The sequence below is a fragment of the Anopheles funestus genome, chromosome X (genome assembly GCF_943734845.2).
Source record: "Anopheles funestus chromosome X, idAnoFuneDA-416_04, whole genome shotgun sequence".
NCBI classification, from domain to species: domain Eukaryota; kingdom Metazoa; phylum Arthropoda; class Insecta; order Diptera; family Culicidae; genus Anopheles; species Anopheles funestus.
Window position 1 is genome coordinate 20392571 of NC_064597.1, and position 19459 is coordinate 20412029.

At 52.1% G+C, this 19459-nt stretch overlaps 1 protein-coding gene across 2 annotated transcripts in view; it reads right to left on the reverse strand.

Annotated features, from left to right (window-relative positions):
* LOC125769138 (putative nuclease HARBI1) overlaps positions 1 to 19459 on the reverse strand; it is a 101470-nt gene that overhangs the window by 20347 nt on the left and 61664 nt on the right. Inside the window, exons 4-5 of one of the 2 annotated variants that reach the window (XM_049437652.1) lie at positions 2284 to 2668; positions 2150 to 2227 (exon numbers count right to left, since the gene is read on the reverse strand). In XM_049437652.1, coding sequence (XP_049293609.1) covers positions 2150 to 2227; positions 2284 to 2668 — 463 coding nt within the window. Of the gene's footprint in view, positions 1 to 2149; positions 2228 to 2283; positions 2669 to 12222; positions 12301 to 12356; positions 13159 to 19459 lie in introns of those variants that run through there. The other variant, XM_049437662.1, reaches the window with a different exon arrangement.

The following is a 19459-nucleotide window of genomic DNA, read 5'->3' on the forward strand; positions in this document are numbered from 1 at the left end:
ACACCAGAGGAGGCGGCATCGGTGGCCGAACAGGCGGTGGGCGCGATTGCGGCTTGGATAGAGGACCATCACCTGCAGCTCGCTCCGGAGAAAACGGAAGGAGTGATGATCTCCAGTCTGCATAGAGGTCAACTGAGGGTGCCGTTCCGTGTCGGGGACACCATCATACGCAGCAAGCAGTCGATCCGGTATCTGGAGGTCCAGATTCACGACCACCTGTCGTGGAAGCCGCACGTGGAGCTGTCAACGGCTAAAGCCCTCCGCGTGGTAGGCGTGGTCACCTTAGTGATGAGGAACCACAGTGGACCCCAGGTGGCCAAGCGTCGGTTGTTGGCGGCGGTGGCGGAGTCGATCATCCGTTATGCTGCCCCCGTGTGGTCCGAGGCGACAGATCTGCAGAGGTGCCGAAGGAAGCTGGCCCAGGTGCAGAGGCCCCTGGCACGCGGTGTCACCAGCTCGTTCGTTTCGGTGGCATATGAGACAGGAGTTGTACTGGCAGGCCTTGTGCCGTTCAGGCTGCTGGTACGGGAGGACGCAAGGTGCCATCGGAGGCTCCTAGCTGCCCCGGGCGCCAGCCGCAAGGACATCCGGCTGGAGGAGCGACAGAGGACTCTCCAGGAGTGGCAGCGAGCGTGGGATGCGGCGGCCGCAGCTCCAATGGCCAGTCGGTACGCGGTTTGGGCCCACCGAATGATCCCGGACCTGCACCTGTGGATGGGTAGGCGACATGGAGAGGTGGATTTCCACCTCTCGCAGGTATTAACCGGACATGGATTCTTCCGGGAATACCTCCATGTCTGCGGTTTTGCCCCATCGGGGGAATGTCCACGGTGCCCGGGGTCGGTTGAGTCGGTGGCGCATGTGCTGTTCCGGTGTGAGGTTTTCCACGAGATCCGAGTGGAGCTGATGGGATACGGCATCAGCGATCCAGTGAGCGAGGACAATCTCGGCATGAAGCTGCTGGAGAGCCCCGAGCGGTGGAACAACATACAGGAAGCTGCACGCAGAATTACGAAGGTGTTGCAACAGCTTTGGCGTGAGGACGAGCTGCAGCTCAACCTCCAGGCACACCTTGCAGCATCACCGACGGGAGCATCAGCGGAAGACGCTGGTCCGCTTGGAAGAGGTGTCCGTTGACGGGGTGGCGGAACTCTTTCGATCCAACCGAGGTCGAGCCAGACGGACCAGAAGAGGTCGCCGGAGGGCGGAGGAACGGGCGGAAGTGCGCCTTGCATCCGCAATGGCAGCAGCCGAACGGGAACGCGAGGAGACCATACTGATGGCGGCGGTGCGGGCGGAGGAAGCAGGAGAAGCGCCACCACCCATCGCAATGAGAGGACGCGGACTGCCTCCTTCTCCGAGAATGATAAGAGCGCGGCACGAGCGGAGATTGTACCTGCAACGTCTCTACCGTCAGCGCGCCAGGGAAGGGACTCTACCACCAGTCCCACATGGTAGAAGCCGGAGGAGTAGGTCGGCCCCTTCGGAAGCTGATATCATCTGACGGCGGGTGAGAAGGCGTGAGATGGAGCGGTTACGCCGAGTATCACGTAGGGTGCCGTCTAACCAGGGAGCGCGTGAGGCGCTATCCGCAGACTCCCTGGCAGCCATCACGGAAGCGACTACCTCCGGCCGTTAAAACAAGGAGGATTATGGAATAGGGGGTTTAAAGGAAAGCGAAAGGAATGGCGTGAAAAAAAAATGCGTTGGGGGATTAATTCCGTTATGCGAATGAAAATGTTATGCGAATGAAAATGTTATGAATTTTCGTTACAAAATGTTATGTTCGTTATGAAAATGAAACAATAAAGGCGATGCCACGTGCGTAAAATATTCCTGGACCCAAGCCCCGCTAGGGAACGGGTCCAGGAGAGGGAGATAAGGATTAGATGTAAGATAAGTTAAGCTTATATTGAATAAATCCTTGAGCATTAAAAAAAAAGTAAGGTCTCCAACGCTGCAACTTCGCCGGATCACGCGCTAGGCGAAATCTGACAACACAAAATCACAACACGAAATCTGACAAAATCGGCATACAAAGATATTCAAGCTATAATCAACAGCCGAGATGAAGAAGAATGATTGTACAATAATAAATATTGAAATCATATGAAAATTGTTCTCTTTTAATATACATCTTCATCCTTACCCGAACATATTCCTGCAGAACTTGTATCAACGCATTACATACATCAACAATAATCCGGCTAATCGATCTTACAGACACCTGAAAGGAAAATAAGCTGAAGTAAATTGATAAAAACAAATATTTATACTACTTACTCGAAACAGGTATTGCAAACTCGCAAAACAATCTCCAGTTGCCAAATATCTTAAAGTGATTAACAGTCTTTCCTGTGATGTAATCGCTTTTCGCATATTTGTATCAGTTTTCCGAATTTTTGGCTCCACGAGATGCAATAAGTGTTCAAAATCTTCGTTCTTCATACGAAGGAAGTTGAATGTGGCTCCCGTAAATTGCTCTTGCATTATCACGTCCAAAAGATCGTTTCCGGCTTCACGTCGTTGGATAAAAATTGGTCTCATCCACCACTGACGGATTTGCGCCAAAGCTCGCCTGCGTCGAACTAGGTTCATAGCCAGCACTCTTGCTAACACTCGTGCCCATTGCGGCGATTGTAAAATTTGCATCACTCGAAAATCCTCCCTAAAATAGTTGCGTTCAATTTAATTGATTGGCCGTGTTAATTTAACTTGCATAATATACTATAATAGCGCATTCATAACTACGTGCGTACTTACATGTTTTGGATATTCAAACTGTTGTTGTCTGTCACCTTGCACAGTTAATAACAAAATGTAAGTGAAAAAATATTCCGATATTTGTCTTTCCAATATCGGATTTAAGGAATATTAAAATAGTATAATAATCGTTGTTTTGTCTCAAATAATGATAGAGGAACAATAAAAACTAATTAAACCGAAATTTGCAAAATAAGTAAATAATGAATTCAGAAGAGCAAACTAAATTCGTCAACTAACGCTACTTTTGTTCAGTACTGTAAAATAGATTGACATTTTAACACATGACATATATACCGTGAGTGTTTGGATGAGCTACCGTAAATGCAAAAGCAAATAAGTTGGCCACGAGCTCACGCTTGCAAACGTAATTTTAGCCCTTGCAAATGAGATTTGAGTGCCTTGCAAAATTTTGCGCTTGCAAAATACAACGTTGCCGGGCGCCTTAAGACGAACTCGCCCGTTGAGGTTTAGATTGCAATTTCTTCCGGCTTATATACTAACAATGGATTCCGTTCTATCGTTCGATTCTCGCCTAACGCGTAACCCGTATAGCAAAATATGGGCATTTAAACTACTCGACCCGAAGCCACTGCTCGAATCGGAAAACCCTATATGCCTCTCGCGCGCCCGTATTCAAAAACGTATCGCGACCTCTCGTTCTGTTTTCGAATTTTTGAGCTTTTTCATGATTTTTAAGTAGGCGGGGCTGTAGCTCCGCTCTACAATTATAGTGTAAGACGTGTAACAGTGTGTGTCATGTCGCATGCTTCGCTGCATGGCAAACACGACGACACACGAACAACACCGAAGAGGACGACAAAAACACGATCCTTCACTGCACACTGGATTAGGGTGCGCGTACGATGCGGCAAACAGCGCAAGAAGAAAAAACGATCCTTCACTGCACACAGGATTACAGTGTGCGCACGGCGAATGACGCAGCACAAAAGGAAGACGAAAACACTATCCTGTACCAACGCGTACAATATGTTTGACACTATTTGTCACCAAAATACACGCATAAACATTCACACACCAAACACAACACCAACTGAATTCATCGACGTGTGAAAAGGGGAAGAAGTTTCCACAACATGCACCGAAAGTTTTTTCCCTCACTACATTTCAATGCGCTTGCCGAAGCAAGCACGGAGTGTAGGGAAAAAACTAACACCACACGTTAATGGCATAAAAAGGCACATCAACTCTACATAAATCACAACACTGGTCAGCATATTGCACTGCACAAAGCAATCGCGCATACTTGCAAACTTCCGCGCATCATTCACGCACAAACAAATATAAAATTTGCTAAGTCCCACAACACGTCCACCCTGGACTTAGCGCACAGCAAACTGAGCTCGTCACAGTGTGGGATGAACGCTAGAGTAAGGACGCAGGATAACAATGTAGGTCAGAACGAGATGGAAACAATTCTAGCTTCAACAAACTCTCTCGGCTCACACACACAATCAAGGGTTTCATGCTTTTTTTCGGGTTTCGCCGTCGTTTTCCATGTTCTTCTTGATCTTTTACCGTAATTCTCTCAAATTTGAGGTCTCTTTGTCTGTCGGGAAGGGTCTGAACGCGTTCTGACTTGTTTATGTTTATACGTATCGAACCATGATCGCTTAAAGTTCTCACATGCTCGTTCTATGATAAAATGTCTCGTTCGCAACATTGATGTTCTTTGCTCGGGGATGTTATTCCCTACAAAGAATGGTTAATTTATCTATTCGTCAAGAATTGTTTTTTCACGTGTACAAATTGTTTCCAGCGTAGACTTGTTTTGTCAGCGCGTGCTCTAGTGATACTTGTTCATTTCGATCGAGTGTAGTGTTTTTAATATACCAAAGCGTACCGTTTTTTTACACGAGCTTTGAAATTAGGTGTGCAAAGATGAATTCATAAGAAAAAACATTTTTTGTTGTTCCGCATGTGCAATATTAGTTCTCAAAGCTGGACAAATGCTCAAATCGCAGGTGTCCGGATTAGCGATTGGCCCACTGTAGCTCGACACCAATCAATTGCAATCAAGCATAACGGAGCGGGTGGGCTAAATACGACCTAGGTAAAAACTGGACGGAAGTAAATAAACTACCCACTCATAAACCCAACCGGAACTACAGAGTGTTCAATAAATTCGAAAACAACCTTTCATCGTTGTATTGCTTTGTACCATGTGCACTCAGTGTAACGGTATTGATGTCAGTTTTAGCCCCATATATACAGTAACTTTGGCACAAAATATAAACTTGCTGTCACTTTTAGTTTGTTCACTAAGCACGATGAAAAAGTACCGCGACATCGTAGTAAAACTGTTTGCGAAAGGTGAGCAACCCAGTGACATATTCCGGCGGTTGAAGGAACATGGGGTGAAACGGAATTTAATTCATACCACCATCTGTCGGTACCGGGAGACGGGCTCGACCAATGACCGTGTGAGATCCGAGCGGCCGAATTTGCCAAGAACGCCAGCAGCCATCTGAGTGGTGAGGGAGAGCGTTCGCCGAAAAATGAACCGCTTGTTCCGGAAGACCACTGCTGACCTGCATGTGTTGATCGGGACTGCTCAAACCATCATTACGAAGGACCTAGGATGCAAACCGTACAAAAAACGCAAGGATTACGGAGTAACGGAGGCTACAACGCAAACGAGGCTGGTCAGAGTCAAGCTGTTATTTTCGCGGCACGTGGTCATGAGTTCGTGTTCACTGATGAGAAACTCTTTGTCTTGCAACAGCCACACAATGTTCAAAATGATCGGTTGTGGTCGTCGACGTTGGACAGCTTCCCCCCCCCCCCCCCCCCCTTCCCTAATAAACATTCCAAGATTCCAAAACGCCACGTCACTCATGGTTTGTGAGGGTGCATCCAGACGCGGGAAACTCCCACTGGTATTCATAGAGAAAAACGTGAAAATCAATGCTGCGTACTACGAAGGCTGACAATAAAGTAAGGTCTCCAACAGTCGCAATCGAGAGCCTGACCCGAACGGACGTGTCTGCGCAGTGCTCCGATTGGTGAGAAAGTATTCGTGAGAGAGCGAGAGAGTGGGAGCGATAGTTATCCGTGTGACGAATGATAGTGAGTGTGTGTATGTGAAGCGAAAGCGAAAGTGACGCTACACGCACTATTTCTTAAATTGCGAATTATACGATTTTCGTGATTGCAATCGCAAATCAAATTATTTGCGCGTGTGTGCTTTGAAGAGACGAAGATTTAGAGACATAGTTTGTGAAAATCAGTGGAGTTTTTTGAAGGTTATAAACAACATTGTGAAATTCATATATTGTGTGTTTCTGTGTCGATGAGTGTGTGCGCGGGCGCGCGTGTGTTCCGTGTTAGTGAGTGTGTGAGCGAGCGCGAATAGAACCTTCTAGAACTATCTAGAAATTTCTCGGCTGTTGCCGCGCGTGGCTTCCTTTTGCCCGCGCGTGTGTGTATGCGCGTGTGAGTGTGTGCGCGAGCGCGTGGAACTTTCTCGGCTGTTGCCGCGCGTGGCGTTCCGTTGCCCGCGCGTGTGTTCCGTGTTAGTGAGTGTGTGCGCGAGCGTGAGTAGAACCTTCTGGAACTTTCTAGAACTTTCTCGGCTGTTGCCGCGCGTGGCTTCCTTTTGCCCGCGCGTGTGTGTGTGAGTGTGTGCGCAAGCGCGTGGAATTTTCTCGGTTGTTGCGTCGGGAGCCATACGCGGTGGCGGGGGGTAACAACCCGCCACCATGGAAACGCGACTGAGAGGAAGGACAATATCGGTAGATGAGCGTCCTACCCTCGCAACAAAGAAGCCGGTGAGCGAGAAAAAACTCGGGACCATCGTCCAGGAACCGTCATCGGCAGGAGTGCCAGCAAGGACCATGGCGACGGGAGCAGTCAAATCGGCGGGAACGGCGACGAAGCCGGCGACTTCAACACCGGTTTCCACCGGAGAAGTGCGTCGGATGCTGGCGGACGCAAAAGCTGATAATGAGATGACGGTCGGCATTGTCAAGCGGTTGGAGGAGCAGATCCAGTTGCTGCGCTTGCAAATGGAGACCTCCAACGAGCAGCTGAAGGAAGCGCGAAGGGAGGTAAAAGAGGCGCGCGAAGAAGCTCGGTTACGCGAAGCGGAACACCGCGAAGAGCTCCGCAAGGAGAAGGAGCTCTTCAACGCTCTTCTAGCGCAGACTCTCGGTGGGACCGGCGGAGCTCGGCTAGAGAGCCAGCAGGAACTGCAGCGGGAGCAGGAGCTGCTTCGGAGGCTGGAAAGCCAGCAACGACAAGAACAGCGGCAGCAGCTGGAAGATCAACAGCGCCAACGGTGACGTCAGCAGCAGCAGCAACAACAACGGCAGCAGCGGCTACCTGCGCAGCAATGGCCGACGGTGCAGCAGAGCGGGCGTGCTCAGCGTCAGGGCGTGGCGGAGTCGGCATGCTCGGCGGTACTCGATGAGCCAGGAACGTGGGTGGAGGTCGTTCGCGGCAATCGGCGCAGGAATAAGCAGAATGGAGTGAATCTGCCCCGGCAGCCAGCACACCGGCAGCATCATCAGTGGGCGCACCAGCAAAGTGGGCAGCAGCAGCAGCGGATGGAAATTCATCAGCAGGAGAAGCGGCGTCCGCGACGAAAACGCCCGGATGAAATCGTCGTGGTGCCCGCCCCAGGAGTGTCCTACAAGGACATGTATGTGAAGCTCCGGACCAGCCCGCGGATTGCCGATTTCCAGCGGCAAATTGGGGTTGGCAGAAGAACGCCGAAAGACCACCTCCTGCTGCCTTTGTCCCGCGACGTTGATAGCGCGGCGCTGAAGGACATCATCCAGGAGGTTATTGGAGAGAGTGGATCGGTAACCGTCAAGACAGAGATGGCCGAGGTCGTCCTGACTGGAATCGACAACATGATCGACGAGGAGGCGATCAAAAAGGCGTTCATGACCACTCTGGGAAAGCAGTCATTGGTGGCCACCGTGAACCTTTGGGAGCGCCGAGACATGACGAAGCGGGCTCGTGTGCGCCTTCCATGAGCAGAAGCGGAACTCGTCAAGGATCGCCGTTTGGAGCTGGGCTACACGTATTGTTCGGTACATGAAGCCCCAAAAGTATCGGGTCAGCTGACTCGGTGCTTCCGGTGTCTGGAGCGGGGACACATCGCCGCGACGTGTACGGGGGAGGATCGGTCCAATCGTTGCTTACGGTGCGGTGACCAAACTCACAAGGCGTCGGGTTACACCAACGAGATCAAGTGCATGCTGTGTGGCGGCGCCCACCGAATTGGTGCCGCAGCCTGCGGTGGACAACCTTCGAACTGAAATGGATGTGCTACAGATCAACGTCAATCGTAGCAGGAGCGCGCTAGATCTTGCGCTCAACACGATGCGGATGGAGCGGGCGGACGTCTGTCTAATGGTGGAGCAGCACAGTGTCCCCAGGAACAACGGGAACTGGGTAGCCGACAGGGACGGGAAGGTGGCCATCATAGCCAGCAGCGAAACGTATCCGGTTCAGCAAGTGGTCTCCGTGACGCAGTCTGGGATCGCGGCTGCCCGGATCAATGGCGTCCTGTTCATATGCAGCTACGTGTCGCCTTCAGCGGGCGTCCCTGAGTTCCTGGAGGTTATGCAGCGCATCGATGTGATAGCGAGAGATCACTCGCGCGTCGTCATTGCGGGGGACGTCAATGCGTGGCACAGTGCTTGGGGGAGTGGCCGCACTAACGCAAAGGGAGAGGCTGTGGTCCAGCTCGTCGACAGCTTGGGGCTGGAGGTGTTAAACACTGGCACCGCCCTAACCTTCCTGGGCAACGGAGTGGCTCGCCCGAGCGTGGTGGACGTTGGCTTTGCCAGACGCAGCATCGCCGGAGATAACACCTTTCCGGAGCATCGGTGGAGGATTATGAGCAGATACTCGTACAGCGACCACGTGTACATTTTGCTGTAGGGGAGCTGCTCCAGCGGCCAGCGGCAGATCGTCGTCGACAGGAGGGTCCTTCCACACGGGAAAGCGGCACGAGATGGCGTACCCGTCAGTTCGACGCCCGGCTTTTCGGCGTAGCGCTCGATGTAACTTCGTTCGCAGAGCGGGTTACAAGTGCCGAAAGCTTGGAGAGAGTCATGACGGAAGCTTGTGACGGAGCCATGGCGCGAGTGTTCCCTTCACAAGGTCATTCGGGACGACCTGCGTATTGGTGGACGCCAGCGATCGAGGTCCTGTGTGAGGACTGCCGCCTCGCTAAGGAACGCCTTGAAGCTGCCATCGACGAGGAAGAGCAGATCGCCGCAGCCAGTGACCTCCTCCAGGTGCGGACCGCCCTGGAGACAGCCATCCCCACCAGCAAGAAGGAGCACTTCGATGAAATGCTGCAGGGCCTCGCGGAAGACGAGACGGGACAATGGTTCCGCAACGTACTTAGCCGCCTTCGTGGAAGCTGGACGGCGAGGGAGCGCGATCCATCGGTGCTAGAGGGCGTCGTTTCCACTCTGTTCCCCCAGCATCCTCCGGTTGACTGGCCAACGTCACCAGGCCAAGTCCTGGAGAGGGGGGAGGAGGAACCAGTTCGGGACGTTACTACACAGGAGCTGCTGGACATCGCGAGCTCGTTGAACCCGAGGAAAGCTCCAGGACTGGATGGTGTGCCGAACGCCGCTTTGACGGCCGCCATCCGGAAGTATCCGGACATCTTCAGGGAGTTGTTCCAGGAATGCTTGGACAACGAGCGGTTCCCGGATGAGTGGAAGAAGCAGAAACTGGCCCTTATCCCCAAGCCGGGCAAGCCACCGGGGCTCGCTTCATCTTTCCGCCCGATTCTGCTGCTGAACAACCCGGGCAAGGCGAACGAGCGGTTGCTGTTGTCGCGAATAAACGATGTCGTCGAGGATCCTGAATCACCAAGGTTGGCAGAAAACCAGTACGGGTTCAGGAGGGGCCGTTCGACAGTGCAGGTGATTCAGCTGGTGGTGGATGCGGGCCGTCACGCGATGACATTTGGCCGTACCAACGACAGGGACAAACGCTGCCTTCTAGTTGTGGCGCTAGATGTGCGTAATGCGTTTAACACTGCCAGCTGGCAGTGCATCGCTACAGCCCTGGAGGACAAGGGCGTGCCGAGGCAGCTCCGCAACATCCTGAGAGACTACTTCGCCAACAGGGAGCTCGTCTATGACACCGCAGACGGGCCCGTTACACGCCGAGTGACTGCAGGTGTTCCGCAGGGGTCCATTGTGGGCCCGACACTGTGGAACATCATGTACGACGGCGTGTTGCGGGTCGAGCTCCCTGAAGGGGCTAGCGTCATCGGCTATGCGGATGACATAGCGGTCATGGCACGGGGGTGCACACCAGAGGAGGCGGCATCGGTGGCCGAACAGGCGGTGGGCGCGATTGCGGCTTGGATGGAGGACCATCACCTGCAGCTCGCTCCGGAGAAAACGGAAGGAGTGATGATCTCCAGTCTGCATAGAGGTCAACTGAGGGTGCCGTTCCGTGTCGGGGACACCATCATACGCAGCAAGCAGTCGATCCGGTATCTGGAGGTCCAGATTCACGACCACCTGTCGTGGAAGCCGCACGTGGAGCTGTCAACGGCTAAAGCCCTCCGCGTGGTAGGCGTGGTCACCTTAGTGATGAGGAACCACAGTGGACCCCAGGTGGCCAAGCGTCGGTTGTTGGCGGCGGTGGCGGAGTCGATCATCCGTTATGCTGCCCCCGTGTGGTCCGAGGCGACAGATCTGCAGAGGTGCCGAAGGAAGCTGGCCCAGGTGCAGAGGCCCCTGGCACGCGGTGTCACCAGCTCGTTCGTTTCGGTGGCATATGAGACAGGAGTTGTACTGGCAGGCCTTGTGCCGTTCAGGCTGCTGGTACGGGAGGACGCAAGGTGCCATCGGAGGCTCCTAGCTGCCCCGGGCGCCAGCCGCAAGGACATCCGGCTGGAGGAGCGACAGAGGACTCTCCAGGAGTGGCAGCGAGCGTGGGATGCGGCGGCCGCAGCTCCAATGGCCAGTCGGTACGCGGTTTGGGCCCACCGAATGATCCCGGACCTGCACCTGTGGATGGGTAGGCGACATGGAGAGGTGGATTTCCACCTCTCGCAGGTATTAACCGGACATGGATTCTTCCGGGAATACCTCCATGTCTGCGGTTTTGCCCCATCGGGGGAATGTCCACGGTGCCCGGGGTCGGTTGAGTCGGTGGCGCATGTGCTGTCCCGGTGTGAGGTTTTCCACGAGATCCGAGTGGAGCTGATGGGATACGGCATCAGCGATCCAGTGAGCGAGGACAATCTCGGCATGAAGCTGCTGGAGAGCCCCGAGCGGTGGAACAACATACAGGAAGCTGCACGCAGAATTACGAAGGTGTTGCAACAGCTTTGGCGTGAGGACGAGCTGCAGCTCAACCTCCAGGCACACCTTGCAGCATCACCGACGGGAGCATCAGCGGAAGACGCTGGTCCGCTTGGAAGAGGTGTCCGTTGACGGGGTGGCGGAACTCTTTCGATCCAACCGAGGTCGAGCCAGACGGACCAGAAGAGGTCGCCGGAGGGCGGAGGAACGGGCGGAAGTGCGCCTTGCATCCGCAATGGCAGCAGCCGAACGGGAACGCGAGGAGACCATACTGATGGCGGCGGTGCGGGCGGAGGAAGCAGGAGAAGCGCCACCACCCATCGCAATGAGAGGACGCGGACTGCCTCCTTCTCCGAGAATGATAAGAGCGCGGCACGAGCGGAGATTGTACCTGCAACGTCTCTACCGTCAGCGCGCCAGGGAAGGGACTCTACCACCAGTCCCACATGGTAGAAGCCGGAGGAGTAGGTCGGCCCCTTCGGAAGCTGATATCATCTGACGGCGGGTGAGAAGGCGTGAGATGGAGCGGTTACGCCGAGTATCACGTAGGGTGCCGTCTAACCAGGGAGCGCGTGAGGCGCTATCCGCAGACTCCCTGGCAGCCATCACGGAAGCGACTACCTCCGGCCGTTAAAACAAGGAGGATTATGGAATAGGGGGTTTAAAGGAAAGCGAAAGGAATGGCGTGAAAAAAAAATGCGTTGGGGGATTAATTCCGTTATGCGAATGAAAATGTTATGCGAATGAAAATGTTATGAATTTTCGTTACAAAATGTTATGTTCGTTATGAAAATGAAACAATAAAGGCGATGCCACGTGCGTAAAATATTCCTGGACCCAAGCCCCGCTAGGGAACGGGTCCAGGAGAGGGAGATAAGGATTAGATGTAAGATAAGTTAAGCTTATATTGAATAAATCCTTGAGCATTAAAAAAAAAGTAAGGTCTCCAACGCTGCAACTTCGCCGGATCACGCGCTAGGCGAAATCTGACAACACAAAATCACAACACGAAATCTGACAAAATCGGCATACAAAGATATTCAAGCTATAATCAACAGCCGAGATGAAGAAGAATGATTGTACAATAATAAATATTGAAATCATATGAAAATTGTTCTCTTTTAATATACATCTTCATCCTTACCCGAACATATTCCTGCAGAACTTGTATCAACGCATTACATACATCAACAATAATCCGGCTAATCGATCTTACAGACACCTGAAAGGAAAATAAGCTGAAGTAAATTGATAAAAACAAATATTTATACTACTTACTCGAAACAGGTATTGCAAACTCGCAAAACAATCTCCAGTTGCCAAATATCTTAAAGTGATTAACAGTCTTTCCTGTGATGTAATCGCTTTTCGCATATTTGTATCAGTTTTCCGAATTTTTGGCTCCACGAGATGCAATAAGTGTTCAAAATCTTCGTTCTTCATACGAAGGAAGTTGAATGTGGCTCCCGTAAATTGCTCTTGCATTATCACGTCCAAAAGATCGTTTCCGGCTTCACGTCGTTGGATAAAAATTGGTCTCATCCACCACTGACGGATTTGCGCCAAAGCTCGCCTGCGTCGAACTAGGTTCATAGCCAGCACTCTTGCTAACACTCGTGCCCATTGCGGCGATTGTAAAATTTGCATCACTCGAAAATCCTCCCTAAAATAGTTGCGTTCAATTTAATTGATTGGCCGTGTTAATTTAACTTGCATAATATAATATAATAGCGCATTCATAACTACGTGCGTACTTACATGTTTTGGATATTCAAACTGTTGTTGTCTGTCACCTTGCACAGTTAATAACAAAATGTAAGTGAAAAAATATTCCGATATTTGTCTTTCCAATATCGGATTTAAGGAATATTAAAATAGTATAATAATCGTTGTTTTGTCTCAAATAATGATAGAGGAACAATAAAAACTAATTAAACCGAAATTTGCAAAATAAGTAAATAATGAATTCAGAAGAGCAAACTAAATTCGTCAACTAACGCTACTTTTGTTCAGTACTGTAAAATAGATTGACATTTTAACACATGACATATATACCGTGAGTGTTTGGATGAGCTACCGTAAATGCAAAAGCAAATAAGTTGGCCAAGAGCTCACGCTTGCAAACGTAATTTTAGCCCTTGCAAATGAGATTTGAGTGCCTTGCAAAATTTTGCGCTTGCAAAATACAACGTTGCCGGGCGCCTTAAGACGAACTCGCCCGTTGAGGTTTAGATTGCAATTTCTTCCGGCTTATATACTAACAATGGATTCCGTTCTATCGTTCGATTCTCGCCTAACGCGTAACCCGTATAGCAAAATATGGGCATTTAAACTACTCGACCCGAAGCCACTGCTCGAATCGGAAAACCCTATATGCCTCTCGCGCGCCCGTATTCAAAAACGTATCGCGACCTCTCGTTCTGTTTTCGAATTTTTGAGCTTTTTCATGATTTTTAAGTAGGCGGGGCTGTAGCTCCGCTCTACAATTATAGTGTAAGACGTGTAACAGTGTGTGTCATGTCGCATGCTTCGCTGCATGGCAAACACGACGACACACGAACAACACCGAAGAGGACGACAAAAACACGATCCTTCACTGCACACTGGATTAGGGTGCGCGTACGATGCGGCAAACAGCGCAAGAAGAAAAAACGATCCTTCACTGCACACAGGATTACAGTGTGCGCACGGTGAATGACGCAGCACAAAAGGAAGACGAAAACACTATCCTGTACCAACGCGTACAATATGTTTGACACTATTTGTCACCAAAATACACGCATAAACATTCACACACCAAACACAGCACCAACTGAATTCATCGTCGTGTGAAAAGGGGAAGAAGTTTCCACAACATGCACCGAAAGTTTTTTCCCTCACTACATTTCAATGCGCTTGCCGAAGCAAGCACGGAGTGTAGGGAAAAAACTAACACCACACGTTAATGGCATAAAAAGGCACATCAACTCTACATAAATCACAACACTGGTCAGCATATTGCACTGCACAAAGCAATCGCGCATACTTGCAAACTTCCGCGCATCATTCACGCACAAACAAATATAAAATTTGCTAAGTCCCACAACACGTCCACCCTGGACTTAGCGCACAGCAAACTGAGCTCGTCACAGTGTGGGATGAACGCTAGAGTAAGGACGCAGGATAACAATGTAGGTCAGAACGAGATGGAAACAATTCTAGCTTCAACAAACTCTCTCGGCTCACACACACAATCAAGGGTTTCATGCTTTTTTTCGGGTTTCGCCGTCGTTTTCCATGTTCTTCTTGATCTTTTACCGTAATTCTCTCAAATTTGAGGTCTCTTTGTCTGTCGGGAAGGGTCTGAACGCGTTCTGACTTGTTTATGTTTATACGTATCGAACCATGATCGCTTAAAGTTCTCACATGCTCGTTCTATGATAAAATGTCTCGTTCGCAACATTGATGTTCTTTGCTCGGGGATGTTATTCCCTACAAAGAATGGTTAATTTATCTATTCGTCAAGAATTGTTTTTTCACGTGTACAAATTGTTTCCAGCGTAGACTTGTTTTGTCAGCGCGTGCTCTAGTGATACTTGTTCATTTCGATCGAGTGTAGTGTTTTTAATATACCAAAGCGTACCGTTTTTTTACACGAGCTTTGAAATTAGGTGTGCAAAGATGAATTCATAAGAAAAAACATTTTTTGTTGTTCCGCATGTGCAATATTAGTTCTCAAAGCTGGACAAATGCTCAAATCGCAGGTGTCCGGATTAGCGATTGGCCCACTGTAGCTCGACACCAATCAATTGCAATCAAGCATAACGGAGCGGGTGGGCTAAATACGACCTAGGTAAAAACTGGACGGAAGTAAATAAACTACCCACTCATAAACCCAACCGGAACTACAGAGTGTTCAATAAATTCGAAAACAACCTTTCATCGTTGTATTGCTTTGTACCATGTGCACTCAGTGTAACGGTATTGATGTCAGTTTTAGCCCCATATATACAGTAACTTTGGCACAAAATATAAACTTGCTGTCACTTTTAGTTTGTTCACTAAGCACGATGAAAAAGTACCGCGACATCGTAGTAAAACTGTTTGCGAAAGGTGAGCAACCCAGTGACATATTCCGGCGGTTGAAGGAACATGGGGTGAAACGGAATTTAATTCATACCACCATCTGTCGGTACCGGGAGACGGGCTCGACCAATGACCGTGTGAGATCCGAGCGGCCGAATTTGCCAAGAACGCCAGCAGCCATCTGAGTGGTGAGGGAGAGCGTTCGCCGAAAAATGAACCGCTTGTTCCGGAAGACCACTGCTGACCTGCATGTGTTGATCGGGACTGCTCAAACCATCATTACGAAGGACCTAGGATGCAAACCGTACAAAAAACGCAAGGATTACGGAGTAACGGAGGCTACAACGCAAACGAGGCTGGTCAGAGTCAAGCTGTTATTTTCGCGGCACGTGGTCATGAGTTCGTGTTCACTGATGAGAAACTCTTTGTCTTGCAACAGCCACACAATGTTCAAAATGATCGGTTGTGGTCGTCGACGTTGGACAGCTTCCCCCCCCCCCCCCCTTCCCTAATAAACATTCCAAGATTCCAAAACGCCACGTCACTCATGGTTTGTGAGGGTGCATCCAGACGCGGGAAACTCCCACTGGTATTCATAGAGAAAAACGTGAAAATCAATGCTGCGTACTACGAAGGCTGACAATAAAGTAAGGTCTCCAACAGTCGCAATCGAGAGCCTGACCCGAACGGACGTGTCTGCGCAGTGCTCCGATTGGTGAGAAAGTATTCGTGAGAGAGCGAGAGAGTGGGAGCGATAGTTATCCGTGTGACGAATGATAGTGAGTGTGTGTATGTGAAGCGAAAGCGAAAGTGACGCTGCACGCACTATTTCTTAAATTGCGAATTATACGATTTTCGTGATTGCAATCGCAAATCAAATTATTTGCGCGTGTGTGCTTTGAAGAGACGAAGATTTAGAGACATAGTTTGTGAAAATCAGTGGAGTTTTTTGAAGGTTATAAACAACATTGTGAAATTCATATATTGTGTGTTTCTGTGTCGATGAGTGTGTGCGCGGGCGCGCGTGTGTTCCGTGTTAGTGAGTGTGTGAGCGAGCGCGAATAGAACCTTCTAGAACTATCTAGAAATTTCTCGGCTGTTGCCGCGCGTGGCTTCCTTTTGCCCGCGCGTGTGTGTATGCGCGTGTGAGTGTGTGCGCGAGCGCGTGGAACTTTCTCGGCTGTTGCCGCGCGTGGCGTTCCGTTGCCCGCGCGTGTGTTCCGTGTTAGTGAGTGTGTGCGCGAGCGTGAGTAGAACCTTCTGGAACTTTCTAGAACTTTCTCGGCTGTTGCCGCGCGTGGCTTCCTTTTGCCCGCGCGTGTGTGTGTGAGTGTGTGCGCAAGCGCGCGGAATTTTCTCGGTTGTTGCTGCGCGTTCCGTTGCCCGCGTGTGTTTGTGTGCGCGAGCGCGTGGAACTTTCTCGGCCGTTGCCGCGCGTGGCGTTCCGTTGCCCGCGCGTGGCGTTCCGTGTCGCTGTGTGTGCGTTTCTCATAGCGTCACAGCGTCGGGAGCCATACGCGGTGGCGGGGGGTAACAACCCGCCACCATGGAAACGCGACTGAGAGGAAGGACAATATCGGTAGATGAGCGTCCTACCCTCGCAACAAAGAAGCCGGTGAGCGAGAAAAAACTCGGGACCATCGTCCAGGAACCGTCATCGGCAGGAGTGCCAGCAAGGACCATGGCGACGGGAGGAGTCAAATCGGCGGGAACGGCGACGAAGCCGGCGACTTCAACACCGGTTTCCACCGGAGAAGTGCGTCGGATGCTGGCGGACGCAAAAGCTGATAATGAGATGACGGTCGGCATTGTCAAGCGGTTGGAGGAGCAGATCCAGTTGCTGCGCTTGCAAATGGAGACCTCCAACGAGCAGCTGAAGGAAGCGCGAAGGGAGGTAAAAGAGGCGCGCGAAGAAGCTCGGTTACGCGAAGCGGAACACCGCGAAGAGCTCCGCAAGGAGAAGGAGCTCTTCAACGCTCTTCTAGCGCAGACTCTCGGTGGGACCGGCGGAGCTCGGCTAGAGAGCCAGCAGGAACTGCAGCGGGAGCAGGAGCTGCTTCGGAGGCTGGAAAGCCAGCAACGACAAGAACAGCGGCAGCAGCTGGAAGATCAACAGCGCCAACGGTGACGTCAGCAGCAGCAGCAACAACAACGGCAGCAGCGGCTACCTGCGCAGCAATGGCCGACGGTGCAGCAGAGCGGGCGTGCTCAGCGTCAGGGCGTGGCGGAGTCGGCATCCTCGGCGGTACTCGATGAGCCAGGAACGTGGGTGGAGGTCGTTCGCGGCAATCGGCGCAGGAATAAGCAGAATGGAGTGAGTCTGCCCCGGCAGCCAGCACACCGGCAGCATCATCAGTGGGCGCACCAGCAAAGTGGGCAGCAGCAGCAGCGGATGGAAATTCATCAGCAGGAGAAGCGGCGTCCGCGACGAAAACGCCCGGATGAAATCGTCGTGGTGCCCGCCCCAGGAGTGTCCTACAAGGACATGTATGTGAAGCTCCGGACCAGCCCGCGGATTGCCGATTTCCAGCGGCAAATTGGGGTTGGCAGAAGAACGCCGAAGGACCACCTCCTGCTGCCTTTGTCCCGCGACGTTGATAGCGCGGCGCTGAAGGACATCATCCAGGAGGTTATTGGAGAGAGTGGATCGGTAACCGTCAAGACAGAGATGGCCGAGGTCGTCCTGACTGGAATCGACAACATGATCGACGAGGAGGCGATCAAAAAGGCGTTCATGACCACTCTGGGAAAGCAGTCATTGGTGGCCACCGTGAACCTTTGGGAGCGCCGAGACATGACGAAGCGGGCTCGTGTGCGCCTTCCATGAGCAGAAGCGGAACTCGTCAAGGATCGCCGTTTGGAGCTGGGCTACACGTATTGTTCGGTACATGAAGCCCCAAAAGTATCGGGTCAGCTGACTCGGTGCTTCCGGTGTCTGGAGCGGGGACACATCGCCGCGACGTGTACGGGGGAGGATCGGTCCAATCGTTGCTTACGGTGCGGTGACCAAACTCACAAGGCGTCGGGTTACACCAACGAGATCAAGTGCATGCTGTGTGGCGGCGCCCACCGAATTGGTGCCGCAGCCTGCGGTGGACAACCTTCGAACTGAAATGGATGTGCTACAGATCAACGTCAATCGTAGCAGGAGCGCGCTAGATCTTGCGCTCAACACGATGCGGATGGAGCGGGCGGACGTCTGTCTAATGGTGGAGCAGCACAGTGTCCCCAGGAACAACGGGAACTGGGTAGCCGACAGGGACGGGAAGGTGGCCATCATAGCCAGCAGCGAAACGTATCCGGTTCAGCAAGTGGTCTCCGTGACGCAGTCTGGGATCGCGGCTGCCCGGATCAATGGCGTCCTGTTCATATGCAGCTACGTGTCGCCTTCAGCGGGCGTCCCTGAGTTCCTGGAGGTTATGCAGCGCATCGATGTGATAGCGAGAGATCACTCGCGCGTCGTCATTGCGGGGGACGTCAATGCGTGGCACAGTGCTTGGGGGAGTGGCCGCACTAACGCAAAGGGAGAGGCTGTGGTCCAGCTCGTCGACAGCTTGGGGCTGGAGGTGTTAAACACTGGCACCGCCCTAACCTTCCTGGGCAACGGAGTGGCTCGCCCGAGCGTGGTGGACGTTGGCTTTGCCAGACGCAGCATCGCCGGAGATAACACCTTTCCGGAGCATCGGTGGAGGATTATGAGCAGATACTCGTACAGCGACCACGTGTACATTTTGCTGTAGGGGAGCTGCTCCAGCGGCCAGCGGCAGATCGTCGTCGACAGGAGGGTCCTTCCACACGGGAAAGCGGCACGAGATGGCGTACCCGTCAGTTCGACGCCCGGCTTTTCGGCGTAGCGCTCGATGTAACTTCGTTCGCAGAGCGGGTTACAAGTGCCGAAAGCTTGGAGAGAGTCATGACGGAAGCTTGTGACGGAGCCATGGCGCGAGTGTTCCCTTCACAAGGTCATTCGGGACGACCTGCGTATTGGTGGACGCCAGCGATCGAGGTCCTGTGTGAGGACTGCCGCCTCGCTAAGGAACGCCTTGAAGCTGCCATCGACGAGGAAGAGCAGATCGCCGCAGCCAGTGACCTCCTCCAGGTGCGGACCGCCCTGGAGACAGCCATCCCCACCAGCAAGAAGGAGCACTTCGATGAAATGCTGCAGGGCCTCGCGGAAGACGAGACGGGACAATGGTTCCGCAACGTACTTAGCCGCCTTCGTGGAAGCTGGACGGCGAGGGAGCGCGATCCATCGGTGCTAGAGGGCGTCGTTTCCACTCTGTTCCCCCAGCATCCTCCGGTTGACTGGCCAACGT